This window comes from Mus pahari, chromosome 1 (assembly GCF_900095145.1).
Source record: "Mus pahari chromosome 1, PAHARI_EIJ_v1.1, whole genome shotgun sequence".
NCBI lineage: Eukaryota > Metazoa > Chordata > Mammalia > Rodentia > Muridae > Mus > Mus pahari.
Genome location: NC_034590.1, coordinates 17,781,840 through 17,799,093, shown reverse-complemented (window position 1 = coordinate 17,799,093; position 17,254 = coordinate 17,781,840). Strand labels below are relative to the sequence as shown.

At 50.4% G+C, this 17,254-nt stretch overlaps 2 protein-coding genes across 5 annotated transcripts in view; both read left to right on the top strand.

Annotated features, from left to right (window-relative positions):
* Positions 1-1,854: 1,854 nt before the first annotated feature.
* Fcgrt (Fc fragment of IgG receptor and transporter) lies at positions 1,855-12,649 on the top strand. 3 transcript variants are annotated; one of them, XM_021208459.2, is made up of 7 exons: positions 1,855-2,033; positions 2,405-2,675; positions 3,006-3,263; positions 3,501-3,776; positions 10,386-10,655; positions 11,911-12,027; positions 12,282-12,649. In XM_021208459.2, the coding sequence occupies exons 2-7, from the start codon at positions 2,609-2,611 to the stop codon at positions 12,392-12,394; spliced, it is 1,101 nt and encodes a 366-aa protein (XP_021064118.1). In that variant the 5' UTR covers positions 1,855-2,033; positions 2,405-2,608; the 3' UTR covers positions 12,395-12,649. The 3 variants fall into 3 exon arrangements, with proteins under 3 accessions (XP_021064118.1, XP_029388825.1, XP_029388819.1); XM_029532965.1 differs by having other exon boundaries at positions 1,881-1,982; XM_029532959.1 differs by having other exon boundaries at positions 1,885-1,993.
* A 703-nt stretch (positions 12,650-13,352) lies between these two features.
* Positions 13,353-17,254, top strand: part of Rcn3 (reticulocalbin 3) — an 8,372-nt gene continuing 4,470 nt past the window's right edge. Inside the window, exons 1-3 of one of the 2 annotated variants that reach the window (XM_021201829.2) lie at positions 13,353-13,461; positions 13,907-14,154; positions 15,714-15,916. In XM_021201829.2, coding sequence (XP_021057488.1) covers positions 13,913-14,154; positions 15,714-15,916 — 445 coding nt within the window. In that variant the 5' untranslated portion in view covers positions 13,353-13,461; positions 13,907-13,912. Of the gene's footprint in view, positions 13,462-13,886; positions 14,155-15,713; positions 15,917-17,254 lie in introns of those variants that run through there. The other variant, XM_029539752.1, reaches the window with a different exon arrangement.

The following is a 17,254-nucleotide window of genomic DNA, read 5'->3' as shown; positions in this document are numbered from 1 at the left end:
ACTCTGTAGACCAGGCTGGCCTCGAACTCAGAAATCCGCCTGCCTCTGCCTCCCGAGTGCTGGGATTAAAGGCGTGCACCACCACGCCTGGCTTTTTTGGTTTTTCGAGACAGGGTTTCTCTGTGTAGCCCTGGCCATCCTGGAACTCTGTAGACCAGTCTGGCCTCAAACTCAGAAATCCGCCTGCCTCTGCCTCCCAAGAGCTGGGATTAAAGATGTGCGCCACCACGCCCAGCATGCCTGTTCTTTTTTCAGTGTTAGTTCCTGGATTTGCTTTTTTCTCTGAGTCTGTGCGTGTTGAGTACAGTGCCCTCCGAAGCCAGTAGCTCCCCTGTAGCTGGAGTTACAAACGCAGGTCCTCTACAAGAGCAGCCGGTGTTCTTTTTGTTGTTGTTTGGTTTTTCTTTTTTCCATTTTTTTATTTTTAAAGATTTATTTATTTATTTATTATATGTAAGTACACTGTAGCTGTCTTCAGACACTCCAGAAGAGGGTGCCAGATCTTACACGTGGTTGTGAGCCACCATGTGGTTGCTGGGATTTGAACTCAGGACCTTCAGAAGAGCAGTCGGGTGCTCTTAACCACTGAGCCAATACACCAGCCCTACCACCACCATTATTACACACGTGTACACGTGTACGCACACTTGATATAGACCGGAGGGAGAGGGAGGTCAAGGAAGGTAGGAGTGTTTGACTTTCTCTTCTCCCTTAAGAAGTTTTTTTAGGGGGCTGGCAAGATGGCTCAGTGGGTAAAAGCACTGACTGCTCTTCTGAAGGTCCTGAGTTCAAATCCCAGCAACCGCATGGTGGCTCACAACCATCCGTAATGAAAACTGATGCCCTCTTCTGGAGTGTCTGAAGACAGCTACAGTGTACTTATTTATAATAATAAATAAATCTTTTTTAAAAAGAAGTTTTTTTAGATTTATTTATTTTATTCATGCCTGAGTGTATACATGTGCCCCACATCCCTGCCTGGTGGTCAGGGAGATGAGAAATTGTCAGACCCGCTAGAATTGGAGTTATGGGCAGCTGTGAGCCACCATGTGGGTGTTGGGAACTGAACTCGGATCCTCTGCAAGGGCAGCAGGTGCTCTTAACTGCTGAGCCGTGTCTTCAGCATCAGACTTTCCAGACTCTTGCTTCTGTCTTTCAAGTGTGTGGGTTCCAGGCTTGCCCCACCACACCGGTTTTGCCCATCTATTTCAGCCCGTCGATCCAACTGCTGACCACCAGTCAACCACTCATGACTCTGTCAATTTCCCTCTCTCTCTGCTTATATTCTCTGCCTGCCGCCCAGGCTGTCCATGAACCCCCTGGCCTCCCCGCCTCCATCCTTAGTGCTGGAATTACAGGCATGTGCTGCCTGCCACCCACCCCCTTTTCTCCTTTGCTGTCTATCCACCCTGTCAACTTACCGGGTCAGTGCCTCTCTGTGTGTCTGTGTGTTTTTCCTTGGGGTAGGCAGCAGGGTGGGAGACGGAACCAAACGCAAAGGCTCTGGTCACAGAGTGTGTAGGCAGGGTTGGGGCCACTTCAAGTGCTGGCACGTGGAAGAAATCAGAGCATGCTTACAGCTGGGAGTGGGCTGCTGCCAAGCCTTGTGTGTTAGGCAACCATGCCATGACTGAGCCACACCCACAGCCCACGAATCCTGGAGTGTCTTAAAGTCACATTCAGCACACAGACCTTTCCAGGGCTGCAAGTCTACTCTGAAAATGCTCAGAACGAGTAAACATAGAAGCTGTTTTGGGAGGCAGGGCGAATGACGACTGCCCAGGGAGGCTTCCAACCAGATATAGCAGGAACTGCAAGAGAGGCTGGACAGAGGCCCAGGGGTGTGCTTAGGAGCTAGTGGGTGGAGTTGGATGCCCTCAGAGTTCCCCAGTCCTAACTGTGTACAGACAGGATGTAAGAGAAGAACTGGAGGCTCCGAGCAGAGGACCCATCGGCTGCAGGCAGAGGGGAAGAGGGCCTCTGTGAGGAACAGGTTGAGCGTCAGAGGAGGAGGCCCAGGCATGGTTCTCTAGGTTTGAGGGACCAGCACCCTAAGAGGGAAGAGGGTTGGGGCCTGAAGCTCCAGCTCTGAGGGAGGAGTGTTGTGACCGAGACTCCTGAGGGGGAGAGAGGAGGCTGGGGTCGGAGAAAGGAGAGCAGGACCCCGGCACCTGAGTTCTGGGGAGGAAGCTGGAGCCTAGAGTTTTGGGTCTGAGGAAGGATCTTGAAAGTGGACTCCTGGAATTGAGGGAGGAATTCTTGGAACTGGACTTGGGTTTGAGGGCTCCTGAGGCTGAAATCTGAGCCCCTGGGAGTGAGGGAGGAGAAGGAGGCCAGGAGCTTGGGGTCTGAGGGAGGAGAAAAGGAAATAACAGAAGTCTGAGACAAATTTCGGTCTGTCTAGTTCTGTAATTAATTAACTAACGTGGATCAAATGAGAGGGTGAAAGTTCGCACAGGAGCACTCCTGTCTGTCGTCTTGCACTGGGTCTCCATCCCACCAGCCAGCATTCTGGTCTACGAAGAGTCCACAGGGAACTTGTGAAGAATCAACAAGGCGGGGTCCAGCGGAGTCACGTGTCCCTTCTACTCCGGGTCACCCTGTTGGAATGGGGATGCCCGGGCCCTGGGTCCTCAGCCTCTTGTTGGTCCTCCTGCCTCAGACCTGGGGCGCAGGTAAGAGGCCACCAGGACCTGGAGTGTGTCAGGAAGGGGGAGGGGGGACAGGAAGAAGAACCAAAGAGTGGAAGAGGGACAATAAAAGGCTTTTTCCATGAGGTCCTTCATGGAAATCTCACTGTGGGTAACTCCTCTGAGCATCTGAGTCAAACACACTCGACAATCTCAGCGTCGTGTCTGTCCGCCTGTCCATCCTGCTTCCTTTCCGGGTGTCTGCCCCCTTCTCTCTGGAGGATCACCGCCTTTCGATCGGGTCTAGTTTTCATTCTGCACCTCTGTGGGGCGCGGTGCACTCCATGACCCGAGACTCTCCTGTTTCCTCTGCAGAGACCCGCCCCCCACTGATGTATCATCTCACGGCTGTGTCGGACCCATCTACGGGGCTTCCCTCTTTCTGGGCCACAGGCTGGTTGGGTCCTCAGCAGTATCTGACCTACAACAGCCTGCGGCAGGAGGCTGACCCCTGTGGGGCCTGGATGTGGGAAAACCAGGTGTCTTGGTATTGGGAGAAGGAGACCACGGACCTCAAAGGCAAAGAACAGCTCTTCCTGGTGGCGCTCAAGACCCTGGAGAAGCTATTAAATGGTCAGAATATAGGTCGGAAACAGGGTGGGCTTCAGGAGCCTGGGATCGAGGGAGGATAATGGATTCCTGGGTCAAGGAAGGAGGCTGGAGCCCTAGGCCTGAAGGGGGGGGCGGATTAGGTCTGAACCCTAGGAGTAAGGGGGAAGGTTGGGGTCTGGACCTCGAGGTCCGAGGGAGGAGAAGAGAGGAAGGCTGGCCCTTGCTCCTGAGTCTGCTTGCCTGCGTGTTGGCATTTAGGGACCTTCACACTTCAGGGCCTACTGGGCTGTGAACTGGCCCCGGATAACTCTTCGGTGCCCACGGCTGTGTTTGCCCTCAATGGTGAGGAGTTCATGGAGTTCAACCCAAGAACCGGCAACTGGACTGGAGAGTGGCCTGAGACAGAAATCGTTGGTAATCTGTGGATGAAGCAGCCTGAGGCGGCCAGGAAGGAGAGCGAGTTCCTGCTAAGTTCTTGTCCTGAGCGACTGCTCGGCCACCTGGAGAGGGGCCGACGGAACCTGGAGTGGAAGGGTGAGCCCATCTCCTGTTCCCTCCTCTACATCTCCACAGCCATGCTCAAAGCCTTCCCAGCATCCTTCTCGGTGCAACCCCTCTCGCCTATCCCAGTAGATCTTCTTTAAGACAAGGCCTCATGTAACCCAGGCTGGCCTTGAGCTCATCACGCAGCTGAGGATGGTCTGGAATTCCTGATCTCCTACCCCATTTCAAACGCTGGCTTGACAGAAGTGTGTTGCCACACCCAGCTAATTGTTCTTGTTTGTGAGGTGGGGGTCTAGTAGTCCAGGCTGACTTTGAACTCAGATCTCTTGAGTGATGAGACTAAAGGAGTGTGCTGCTGTGCTTGGCTGCCTTTTCTTTCTTTTTTGCTGTTGTTATAGTTAGACAGAATCTCACAATGTAGACCACATGACCTCAAACTTGTCATCCTCTTGGTCTCAGCCTCCCAAGTGCTAGGATTTTCCATGTCTTTTTCTTCTTGTTAACTTCTAAGAGTTCTTCATATATTGTGGACCCAAATCTTCATCAAATAAGTGTTTCACACACACTTTCCTTGATCGTTTTTTTCTTTCATTCTTTTAAAGATATCTTCAAATCTTGTTTTTTTTTTTTTAAGATTATTTATTTTTGTATATAAGTGTTCTGATTGCATGTATGCCTGCATACCAGAAGAGGGCATCAGATCCCATTACAGGTGCTTGTAAGATGCCATTTGGTCACTGGGACTTGAACTCAGGACCTCTAAAAGAGCAGCCAGTGCTCTTGACTGCTAAGCCATCTCTCCAGTCCCCAGTCCTCTTTGGAGGACTGTGTCTTTGTTAGTATATCTTGCTTGGAGGTCATTCCCAGCTCAGGATGACCTCGGTCTCGGTGTGCATTTGGAGGAGTTTTATAGCTTTCCATTCTATGTATAGATTTTCTTGCTTTCCTTTCCAACAAATTGGATGTGAAGACGGTCTGTCATTTCTCCACCCAAGTTTCAGCCTCTCTGGATTTGAGTTGTGTGTGTGCTCATTTGTTTGGAGACCAGAGCCCAGCCTTGAGTGTTGTATTTATGACATCTTTTTCTTTTTTTTTTTTTCTTTTTTTTTTTGGTTTTTCGAGACAGGGTTTCTCTGTATAGCTATGGCTGTCCTGGAACTCACTTGGTAGACCAGGCTGGCCTCGAACTCAGAAATCCGCCTGCCTCTGCCTCCTGAGTGCTGGGATTAAAGGCCTGCACCACCAGGCCCGGCATGACATCTTTTTCTGAAAAACAAATCCTAAGGCTGGACTCAGCTCAGTGGTTGAGAGCACACAGGGATCTGGGAAAGGATGCGAGTTCAGCTCTCAGGCAGGCAGCTTCTGGTCACCCATAACTCCAGGGCCAGGGAATCTGAAGCCACCACCAGCCTCCATGGCTGCCTATGCTCACGTGCATACACATACATGCACATAATGAAAACAGGATACTTGTATTTACTTTTTATATGTGCACATGTGTATTTGTATGTGCACATGAGTGTCAGAAGAGAGCATTCCATCCTCTGTAGCTGGAGTGGGTGCTGGAACTGAATTTGAGTCATCTTAAATAGCAGCAAGCTCTCAGTCCCTGAGCTAAGTCCTCTCCAGCCCCAGCCCCTGTGGGATTTTTACTCTGTCCCTCTCACTTAGTTGGCTGAGTTTGGGATTGCGCTCAGATCCTTTCTCTTGCTAAGTAAGAACTCTGCCACTGAGCAATCTTTTAGGTTGGTTTTTGGTTTTGTGAGACAGGGTTTCTCTGTGTTGGAACTCAATCTGTGGACTAGGCTGACCTTGAACTCAAAGATCCATCTATCTCTGCCTCAAGCTCTGGAGATCAAAGGCATGCATCACCACTGGCTGGCCATGTTTTAGGTTTTAAAACATTCTTAAAACTTACATTTACGCCGGGCCTGGTGGCGCAGGCCTTTAATCCCAGCACTCGGGAGGCAGAGGCAGGTGGATTTCTGAGTTTGAGGCCAGCCTGGTCTACTAAGTGAGTTCCAGGACAGTCAGGACTACACAGAGAAACCCTGTCTCGAAAAACCAAAAACAAAACAAAACAAAAAAAAAAACTTACATTTACTTACTTATCTATGATTTAGCGTGTGTGAGTGGTGGAGGTGGTGTGTGTGTGTGTGTGTGGCATATGTGTATGTGACATATGTGGTCTATACCTGTGCTGTATATGGGGTGAGCATCCGTCCACATGCTTGGAGGCCAGAGAAGGTGTTTCCTCTGTCTCTTTCCATTGTATGTCATTGACCCAGATTCTCTCCATGAACCTGAAGCTACACAGGCAACCAAACAGGCCCCCAGTGGTCCTCTTTCCTCTGCCCCTATCCTCAGCACCAGGGTTACAGTTATGAAGATATGCTTAAGTGTTTACATAAGTGCTAAGGATTTGAATTTGGGTCCTCATGCTTGTGCAATAAACACTTTTCGGTGCTGAGCCGTTTCCCCAGCTTGAGGAATTATGGCTGGATAGTACTCCATCCTGGAAGCCTGTATGCTGTCTTCCTTTATCTGCTGAGGGTGTTTACATTGTTTCTGTAGTTTGGCTGGGTTTTTTGTTTTTGTTTTTTAAGATTTATTTACTTGTTATATGTACAAGATTTATTTACTTGTTATATGCCTTCAGACACCCCAGAAGAGGGCATCAGATCTCATTACCGATGCTTGTGAGCCACCATGTGGTTGCTGGGATTTGAACTCAGGACCTTTGGAAGAGGTGTCAATGCTCTTGACCACTGAGCCATCTCTTCAGTCCAGTTTGGCTGTTTGGCTGTTTCTACAATGCAGAATAGGGGTCAGTGTTTCCCTGAAAATTTGTTTTGCTTTTATTTTATTTATTTTTTTATTTTTATTTTTGGGTTTTTTGTTTTGGTTTGGTTTGGTTTTGGTTTTTCGAGACAGGGTTTCTCTGTGCAGTCCTGGCTGTCCTGGAACTCACTCTGTAGACCAGGCTGGCCTCGAACTCAGAAATTTGCCTGCCTCTGCCTCTCAAGTGCTGGGATTAATATTTTTGTTTTTTTATTTTTGGTTTTTCAAGACAGGGCTTCTCTGTGTAGCTCAGGCTGTGCGGAACTCACTCTGTAGACCAGGATGGCCTTGAACTCAGAAATCCACCTGCCTCTGCCTCCCAAGTGCTGGGATTAAAGGCATACGCCACCACTGCCCGCCCCTGAAATTTTGATACCAACCTCCGGATAAGTGCCCACAAACAGGATAGTTAACTTCATTAAACAAACAAAAAAAATTTTTTTATTATGTTTTTTGCTTCCATGTATGTCTGTGACCATGTGCATGCAGTACTCACAGAGGCCAGAAGAAGGCGTCAGGTCCCCTGGCGCTGAAGTTACAGATGGTTAGGAGTTGCTTACCACATGGGAGCTGGGACTTGAACCTGAGTCCTCTGGAAGAGCAGCCACTGACTACTTTACTAATTTTACCTTCTGAGTCATCTCTCCAGCTCTGGGCTCATTTATTCAGGAGAACCATGGTGGCCCGTGTCGGGGTACATGTCTTTAATGCTAGCACTCTGGAGGCAGGGACAGGGAGATCTCTGAAGCCAGCCAGGGCTAAGAAAAAAGAAAGAGACATGCGGCAGTATCTGCACTATTTGCACACCCCTTGGCGACAGTTCCAGGTTCTACAGGTACTGACTACAGTCGATACATTGTGTCTCTATGTGATTTTGTTTTTTAATAGCCTTCTGTTACCAGGTGTAAGGTTGTGTTACTGTTTCCTTCCATACATACAAGGCAGGGGCTCTACCACTGAGCCACGCCCCAGCCCCTCACTGGGGAATTCTAGGCTCTAACATTGAGCATATCATTGATGCTTGCTCATTTGACTTAAAATATTTTTAAGGTTACACTTAATATTAAAGTTACTTACTTGTGCATGTGAGTGAGTGAGTGAGTGAGTGAGTGAGTGAGTGAGTGTGTGTGTGTGTGTGTGTGTGTGTGTGTGTGTGTAGATAGGTCAGAGAACTTAGTGAGTTGGATCTCTCCTTTTGCCATGTAGGTTCTAGGGATGAAACTCAGGTCACCAGGCTTGTCACCAGGCTTGTCAGCAGGTGTCTTTAACACTGAGCCACATCACCAGCTCTCATGTAATTTTAAAAACCTCTTTCTGACTATATTTATTTTATTGCTAATTTCTATGGATGTGTGTGTACATATATGGTGCATGTGACCACAGATGCCAGAAGGTATCAGGTCCTCTGCAGCTGGAATTATGGGTGGTTGAGTGTCACCCAGTTGGTGCTGAGAATTGAGCTCAGTTCTGTAGAGAGAGCAGAAAGCCCTCAGCGGCTAAGCTGTGTCTCTCAGGAGCTTCACTGGCCCTCTTTTGAGTTTTTATTTTGAGACGGGGTCTCACTAAATTTCCCAGGCTAACTTTCAGCTCACTCTGTGGCTTAACTGGTGAGCCTGTAGCCTCTGCCTTGGCTACCCAGCTTATGTTTCTAGGGCTAAGGTGTTTCCTTTTTTTTTTTTTTTTTTTTTTTCTGTTAAGCAGAAGCCAAGGCTGGGCTGACTTTCAGAACCCTCGGGTCAGAACTGGAAAACAGGGGAACTGTGGGTGTCTCCCAGCTACCCACAGGAAGTCATCCTCACTGGAAAACAATAGCAAGCACAAGGCAGGGCACAGAACTGCTGACTGAGGTCCGGTCCTCTGCGGTGGAGAGCCGGTGCCCCGGGTCTTCCTAGATGCCAGGGAGGCCCCTCTTTCAGGGAAGCTGCTTAGCTTCCTCTTCCTAAGAAACTGTCAGCTTATTTTCTGCTGAGGAGCAGAGCAGAGCCAAGATTGTGAGACCCACCCTGGGCAGAGGGAAGGCCTCTGCCATGCACAGCCTTGCTGGGGTCTCAGATGCCCATGGACTTCATTTTGTTTAGGGGTGTATTGCTGTTGATTCAGGGTCTTGTGTAGCCCAGGCTGGCCCCAAACTTCCTTTTTCACCAAAGGTAACCTTGAACCCCTGACCCTCTGACCTCCAGTCTGGACCGCTGAGATTACAGATGTACACCAGCATGCACGGTCACTGTCAGTGCCGGGGATCAAACCCAGGACTTCACACCAGAAACTGAGCCGCATCCCCAGCCACAATGTATTTATTTAGGTGTGTCTTCCTTCCTTCCTTCCTTCCTTTCTTCCTTCCTCCCCCCTCTTTCTTTCTTTCTTTCTTTCTTTCTTGCTTGCTTGCTTGCTTGCTTGCTTGCTTTCTTGCTTTCTTGCTTGCTTGCTTGCTTGCTTGCTTGCTTGCTTGCTTGCTTGCTTGCTTGCTTTCTTGCTTTCTTGCTTTCTTTACTTGGTCTCACTATGTCACTATGTAGCCTTGGCTAGCCTAGAACTGCTATGTAGATCAAGTTGCCCTGGTGTCCACAGAGATCTACCTGCCTCTGCTCCCTGAATGCTGGGATTCAAGATGTACTACACACCCCACCCACAGGTCTCAGTTTTTGCCACAGCATCCAACTCATTTGGAACTCATGATTTTCCGGCCTCAGCTCCTCGGGTGCTGGGATCACTTGCATGGGCATGCACCGTCACACCCAGCTAGGACAGTGGCGTCTCTTTGCTCTATATATACACTAATGTGTTCTCAGGGCCAAGAACAGGTCCCGGCACTAGAGAGCTGTGCAGTAAGTCTCTGTTTAGAAACACGTAGACGGAGGAGTTGGGGCTCAGTTGGTAGAAAGCTTGCTTAAATGGGCTCCACCACTGGCACTGCATAAACCAGTTTGGTGGCACACACCTGCTGTCTCCCAGCTCTTAGCAAGTGGAGGAAGGAAGATCAGGAATTCAAAGTCATCCATACCTATATAATAAGTTCAAGACTGGTCTGGGCTGAGAGTGAAATTTATTTGTTGTGAAACAAATAAATGAGCATGGGGAGAGGAACTGTGAGCACTGAGTTTGCTGTGCATGAAGACCTGGGTTCTGATCCCCAGGCCTCCTTGCAAAGGCTGGGTGTACTGCTGCGTGTCTATAGCTGCAGGGATGGGTCTGGCAGAGAGACCGGACCACAGAGCCTCACCAGCCATTAGTGTGGCTGAAAGGGAGAACCCCAGGCTCAGGGAGAGACTCCGTCTCAAAAAAATAAGTGGATGTGGGGAGCGATGGCTCAGTGGTCAGGAGTACTCACTGTTCTTGCAGAGGACCAGGGTTGGAGTCCTAGCTCCCATAGAGTAGCTCACCGCCATCTGTAACTCCATTTCTGGGGGGCTCTGATGTCCTCATCTGGCCTCCACAGACACTGCATGCATGCGGTGCAGGGACACACATGCCAGAAAGCACCCAGACACACCGAGTGAAAAATAAAGGGGGAAAAAAAATGCCAAGAGCAAAAGAGGAAGGAGCCTGCCACTGACCTGTGGCCTTGACCTATGCACATGGCACACATATACCAAAATAAGGGGGTGCAATGGTGGGGTCAGCAGGGTGGGGTGTCTGTCACCCTGGGAAGCCCTCCAAGTCAGCACACAGTGCTGATACAGGGAAGTGGAGTCTGTCCACGGCAAGCTTCCCACCAGGCCTTGGTGGGGGTGGGGTGGGTGGGTGAGGTCATAGCCTAGCCTGACTGCGGGCCCATCCCATCCCCCCGTGTCCCTGCAGAGCCGCCATCTATGCGCCTGAAGGCCCGTCCTGGCACCTCTGGCTCCTCTGTGCTGACCTGTGCAGCTTTCTCGTTCTACCCGCCGGAGCTCAAGTTCCGATTCCTGCGCAACGGGCTAGCCTCAGGCTCCGGGAACTGCAGCACTGGTCCCAATGGAGATGGCTCTTTCCACGCGTGGTCATTGCTGGAGGTCAAACGTGGAGATGAGCACCATTACCAATGTCAAGTGGAGCATGGGGGGCTGGCACAGCCTCTCACTGTGGACCTAGGTGAGGCTGCCCCTCCAGCCTCCGTGTCTTCTTTGTTTTGTTTTGTTGTTGTTGTTGTTGTTGTCGTTCTTTTAAAGGTGTATTTATTTATTTCATATATGTGAGTACACTGTCGCTGTCTTCAGACACACCAGAAGAGGGCATCAGATCCCATTACGGATGGTTGTGAGCCACCATGTGGTTGCTGGGATTTGAACTCAGGACATTCAGAAGAGCAGTCGGGTGCTTTTACCCACTGAGCCATCTCACCAGCCCCGCTGGTGAGCCTCTTAACCGCTGAGCCATCTCTCTCTCTCAAGCCCCAGGATCTTCTTTGTTTCTGCTCCTGGTTTCTGATTCTCCATTTGCTTTGTGGCCAGTCCCTCCCAGAGTCTGACCATGATGAGTCTTGCTGCTACTGGTCTTCATGGTGTTTGACCATTCACTTTTGCCTCTGAAAGTTCTTGCCATGGCTTTGGTGAAGCACCAACTTTGCTGACTGTCCTGTGACTTCCTCTGTTGGGTTCTCACCAAGTTCTGTCACAGTGTGGATGTGTTCTCTCAATATAGGTCTCCTCCCCCTCCTCTCCCTCCTCCTCCTCCTTCTCCTCCTCTTCCTCTCCCCCCCCCCTCCTCCTTCTTTTTCAGATTTATATCTAAGTGTATCCATATGTATTTAATTTTTCCACTTTCTTTGTGTGAGAAGGGAGAGCAGAGGTGAGTCTGTGCCATGGGATACTTGTGGCAACAGAGGACAACTTGTGGTTGTCAGCCTTGGGGATCAAACTCAGGTCACTGGGCTTTATGGCAAAGGCAATGGCTTTACTCACTGAACCTTCTCAACGGCCTAGATTTATGGAGGGTAGGGCTCAGGTCACCTGGAGTGCTGGGAACCAAACTCTGGTCCTCCGAAAGAGCTGCAAGCTCTCTTCACAGTGGGCCGTCTCCCCAGCACAGTGGCTGACTCCTTTTTTTCTCTTTTTTCTTTCTTTTTGTTTTTGTTTTTGAGACAGGGTTTCTCTGTACAGCTCTGGCTGTCCTGGGACTCACAATGTAGATGAGTCTGGCCTCTAACCCATAGATCTGTGTGCCTCTACCTCCCAAGTGCTGGGATTAAGAGGTGTGTCACCGCTGTGTGGCCGGTTCTTATATTCAGTGTGGAAACACTTGAGGCCTTTTCTCCGCATACACCCGCCCTCAGATACATGCTTCCGGGGGTCTCTGAGAAACCATCAACTCCTTACTTCCCCGTCTTCACGATACTTTCTGGCTGCAGATTCATCAGCCAGATCTTCTGTGCCTGTGGTTGGAATCGTTCTCGGTCTATTGCTGGTGGTAGTGGCCATTGCAGGCGGTGTGCTGCTGTGGGGCAGGATGCGCAGCGGGCTGCCAGGTGTGTGCAGGATTGGGGAGGGGCGTGGCCGTGTGTAGGATGAGGGAGGGGATGTCTGTGTGCAGGATTGGGGAGTCTCGGCAGGAAGTAGACTCAGAGAGAAAGAGGGGCGGGAGAGAGATAAGAGAGACAGAGAGTCCCTGACCACCCTGGGAAAGGAGATGGGAAGAGACCATAGCTAGCGTGGCCCCGTCAGGCGTGTTGGGTGGGGAGACCTTAGATACCTTATGCTGACCTGTGTTCCTCTCTCTCAGCCCCATGGCTTTCTCTCAGCGGCGATGACTCTGGCGACCTGTTGCCTGGTGGGAACTTGCCCCCTGAGGCTGAACCTCAAGGAGCAAATGCCGCCTTTCCAGCCACTTCGTGATGTCGACTCGGGCCCCCTGCCCACTGCAGCCTTTGGGGCTGTGTGACCTCCTGAACTGTCTCTGAGCCTCCCGAGGGAGCCTGGGGCCGATGTCCTCCCAAGGATCCCTGCTTTTTGTGGCCTGCTTCAGTTTCCCCTTTTAATGTACATGGCTGTTTTCCATCTCCACATAAATTTGGCCCCAAATCTGTGTGTGCATTGTTATTCTCAAGTTTCAGGCAACGGGAATAAATTGAACGAGTCTGGGAAAGATCATATAGACTCCTCCTGATTGCTGTGGTGCAGCCTGGCCATTTTATAGACCAAGTTGTGTATTTTTAGTCCGAGTTGTGTATTTTTAGTCGTAAATGTATGTGATAATGTATGTAATACCTACACTGGGCCAGGCATTTCTCTTCTCTGTTTTTTCTTTCTTTCTTTTTAAGATTTATTCATTTTATGTATCTGAGTACACTGCAACTGTCTTCAGACACACCAGAAGAGGGCATTGCATTCCATTACAGACGGTTGTGAGCCACCATGTGGTTGCTGGGACTTGAAATCTGGTCCTCTGGAAGAACAGTCAGTGCTCTTAACTGCAGAGCCATCTCTCCAGCCACGCCCCGTTCCCTTTGTTTTTTAAGACAAGGGTTTCAGTACGTAGTCCTAGCTGGCCGCAAACTCAGAGATCAATCAGCCTGCTTCTGTCTCCCAAGTGAGCCACACACCCGACCTCCTCTTTTCTGAAACGGATCTGAGAAATGGAAAGAGTTTTTTAAAAATACATTTCCCTTAATCCTCTGGGGCCAGAGTCTCTGGAGGTGGTCGTGCAGTTGGCCCATATGTCTGCTGGGAGTTGTAGTTCAACATCAGCCTTATCGCCCACCACGCCTTCGGGTCTGGAGCTCGGCCTTGTGGACGTGGCAAGGGGGTCGTCATTGGCACCGCCCCTGAGGCTTTCCTGCGCAGTCATTGGTCAGAGGGCGGCAACCTCTGGACTGCTGGTGGCGGAGCTTGACTGGAACCTGGCCAGTTTGGGCATCTTTGTGCGAAAGCAGAGCTCAGCGTAGGGAGCTATCCCAGGCCGGGTAACAGGGGTGTGGTGGGGTGATGGTGGGGTGAAGGTGGGGTGGGCGGAAGGGTGGGGAGCTAGCTATGGAGGGAGCGTCAGGGTGAGGGTCGCGGTCCAGCCTGGGGGCAACACAGAGGAGCTTGCATGATGCTTTCGGCCACCACGATGCCCTGAACTTTGGGTGGGACGTGCGCCACGTTTCTAACTAAAATACTCCCTTTCTGCTCTGAGACTCCTCTGAGGCTCGGATTCCACCCCCAGAGGTTGTTTTGCCTTCAAATTCTCTATACTTTTTGCCGACTTTTCTTGATCCCAAAACTTTTTGCAGCCTGCGCTTTTATCAGCCCTGCCTTAGGCAGCCTCCTCTACCCCGCCCCCTTCAAAGTTCTCCCACATTATCTCTGGTTCAATTTTTTTTCCCCCAGTCTTATCCCTGACCGCTGGTCCTCGCCTCTCCCCAGGAACCGATGATGTGGCGGTGGTCGCTCCTGTTGCTTCTCTTACTGCTGAGGCACTGGGCCCTCGGGAAGCCATCCCCTGATGCAGGACCTCATGGCCAGGGTAGGGTGCACCATGGAACCCCCCTAAGCGAGGCCCCCCACGATGACGCCCACGGGAATTTCCAGTACGACCATGAGGCGTTCCTGGGACGAGATGTGGCCAAGGAATTTGACCAACTCAGCCCAGAGGAAAGCCAGGCCCGACTTGGGTAGGAGGATGCGGGGAGCCGGGCAGAAGGGGGAGGTGGGAAGAAATGAGTTCACTGGAAAGACTGGAGGCAGGGAACTGGACAGAACTGTGGCAGTCACCTCCTGGGAGGAGGCGGAGCTAAACCTGAGGCTGTGGGGAACCTGGGTTCTCCTCTACCTCAGTCCACCCTGTGCCTCTGTCCGGACACCCCTGTTATCTCTTCTAAACGGGTCGCAGACTCTCTGTAGAGACTGAAGAAGGGATTTGAGGAAGATGCCAAGGTCAGGGATCAGGCTGAACTGGGATGAGTGATGCCAACTGGACTGAACAGGCTTGCCCCGTTTTTAGGTGACAGACGCAGTCAGCATGGGCCCAGGACAAGAAGGCCACTCGCTCAAATATGCTTGATTATTTTCATTATTATTATTATTTAAAGATTTATTTATTTATTATATGTAAAAACACTGTAGCTGTCTTCAGACACTCCAGAAGAGGGCGTCAGATCTTGTTAAGGATGGTTATGAGCCACCATGTGGTTGCTGGGATTTGAACTCTGCACCTTTGGAAGAGCAGTCGGGTGCTCTTACCCGCTGAGCCATCTCCCCAGCCCTATTATTTTTATTTATTTAACTTTTTTGGTTTTTCGAGACAGGGTTTCTCTGTATAGCCCTGGCTGTCCTGGAACTCACTCTGTAGACCAGGCTGGCCTCGAACTCAGAAATCTGCCTGCCTCTGCCTCCCGAGTGATTATTTTCATTATTATTAGTACACTGAGTTAGAATTTCATTTGTGGGACTAGTTGGTCTGGAATTCACTCCGTAGACCAGACTGGTCCAGAATTCAGAAATCTGCCTGCCTCTGCTTCCCAAGTGCTGAGATTAAAGGCGTGCGTCTTTAATGTGATGGCAATTTCTAATTTTAAACTGGGCAAAAAGTAGCAGGGCAGAGCTGGAGAGAGAGGAGCCCCAAATTGATCAGTCCAGCTAGGGAAGTGGGCACACTGAGCTTATTTATATGAGTGTGGGTATTTTTCTCTTTTCTTTTTCTTTTAATAAACATTTATTATGATATCTAAGCACACTGTAGCAGTCTTCAGATGCCCCAGAAGAGGGCGTCAGAAGAGAATGGTTGTGAGCCACCATGTGGTTGCTGGGATTTGAACTCAGGACCTTTGGAAAAGCAGTCAATGCTCTTAACCACTGAGCCCTCTCTCCAGCCCTTCTTTTTCTTTTTTGTGTGGGTATTTTTCATGTGTGTCTATTAACCATTACCTTGTCTTGTGCCCACAGGGGCCAATGAAGGGTAATGGGTTCCTGCATCCAGAATTACCAATGCTTGTGATCTGCCTCGTGGGACTCATAGGAATCAAACCCAGGTTCCTACAAGAGCTGCCAGGGTTCTTAACCACTGAGCCATTACTAAGTCCCCATTTTTGACTTTTATAGGTACAAGAGTAACTCTATATCACAGGGAGGGGCCTAGATGGGCGGCATCAGGGTTGAGATTGACTGCATCTCCAACTGTAGGGGCAGGGCCTCATTGGGCAGAGCCAGAGACTGACATTCATTTCCCTCTCAGGCGGATCGTAGACCGCATGGACCTTGCTGGGGACAGCGACGGCTGGGTGTCCTTAGCTGAGCTCCGCGCGTGGATCGCGCACACACAGCAGCGGCACATCCGTGACTCGGTGAGCGCAGCCTGGCACACCTACGACACGGACCGCGACGGGCGCGTGGGTTGGGAGGAGTTGCGCAATGCCACCTATGGCCATTATGAGCCCGGTATGCCCACCTCGCCTTTGTCCTTTGACCTCGCTTTTAGGATCTTATCTCTGGTACCTCCCCTCTATTTCAAATGTCATTTGCTCTTCCTTCTGAAATCCAACCTATGTGACAAGTTGACTGGAGACGTCACATCCGTGGCAGGAACACTCAATGCTTAACCCTGTTATCCAGACCCCTACGTGACGCTGGTGACTTAGCTAGGGTTACTATTGCTATGATGAGACACTGCGACCAAAAGCAAGTTGGAGAGAAAAGGGTTTGTTTGGCTTATGCTTCTACATCTGTGGTCCATCACTGAAGAATTCGCTATAGCACTGGTTCTCCACCAGTGGGTCACAACCCCTTTGTGTGTGTGTGTGTGTGGGGGGGTCACATATCAGAGATGCTGTGTATTCGATAGTTACATTACAAGTCATAACAGTAGCAAAATTATAGTTATGAAGTAGCAACAGAATAATTTTATGGGGTCACCAGAACGTGGGGGGGCTGTATTAGAGGGTAGCAGCATTAGGAAGGTTGACCGCTGCTCAACAGCCTTGCCTACGGCCTGGTCTTAGGGAAGCGTCTTTTCAGTTGGGGTTCCCTCCTCTCAGACGACTCTGAGCTGGGTCAAGTTGACATAAAATCAGCCAGCACACCTGGTTAGCAGTCTTCCTCAGTCTTGCCTACAGTCTCGGCACTTGAGAGGTGGAGGCAGGAGGATTGCCCAGAGCTCAAGGACAGGCATAGCACAGGTGTCTCTGTCCTCCCTCCAGGGACCGACCTTAGGAGCAGACAGCTACCTCACTATTAGTCTCTCTGCCCCAAAAGGTTCCCTGTGGAGTCCATGATCTCGGCTCCTGAGTTCTCTGCACTTCGCACATGCTGTTCCTCCTCCGGCAAAAAGCCTTTCCCTGCTGTCTGTCATGGAGTCAGAGCCAGTCACTTACTGTATTAGGAAAGAACTTCAGGGTTAACCAAGCCAGTGTCTACTCCTAGTCCATGTCAGGTTACATTCAGAAGAGTGGGCAAATGGAAAAGGCCGTCACCTGGCTTAGAGTGAGGATCAAGAGGAGCATTGTAGGTGACAGGACAGAAAGCAGACTGGGGAGTGGGAATGGTGCAGCTCCCCTTTAATCTCAGCACTTGGAGGGAGAGGCAGGCACAGACAGGTCTTTGTGAACTAATGGGCTACCCAGTGAGCTCCAAGTCAGCCTGGGCTACATAGTGAAACCCCATCATAAAAACAAAAGGCTGAGCCGGGCGTGGTGGCGCATGCCTTTAATCCCAGCACTTGGGAGGCAGAGGCAGGCGGATTTCTGAGTTCGAGGCCAGCCTGGTCTACAAAGTGAGTTC

What these genes read in the sequence shown, in the direction of transcription:
- Fcgrt (XM_021208459.2), top strand. Translation starts at nt 2,609, where the DNA reads ATGGGGATGCCCGGGCCCTGGGTCCTCAGCCTCTTGTTGGTCCTCCTG. An exon ending in CCTGGAGAAGCTATTAAATG is followed by an intron (nt 3,264 to 3,500) that starts GTCAGAATATAG and finishes GTTGGCATTTAG; the next exon opens with GGACCTTCACACTTCAGGGC. An exon ending in GATGCGCAGCGGGCTGCCAG is followed by an intron (nt 12,028 to 12,281) that starts GTGTGTGCAGGA and finishes CCTCTCTCTCAG; the next exon opens with CCCCATGGCTTTCTCTCAGC.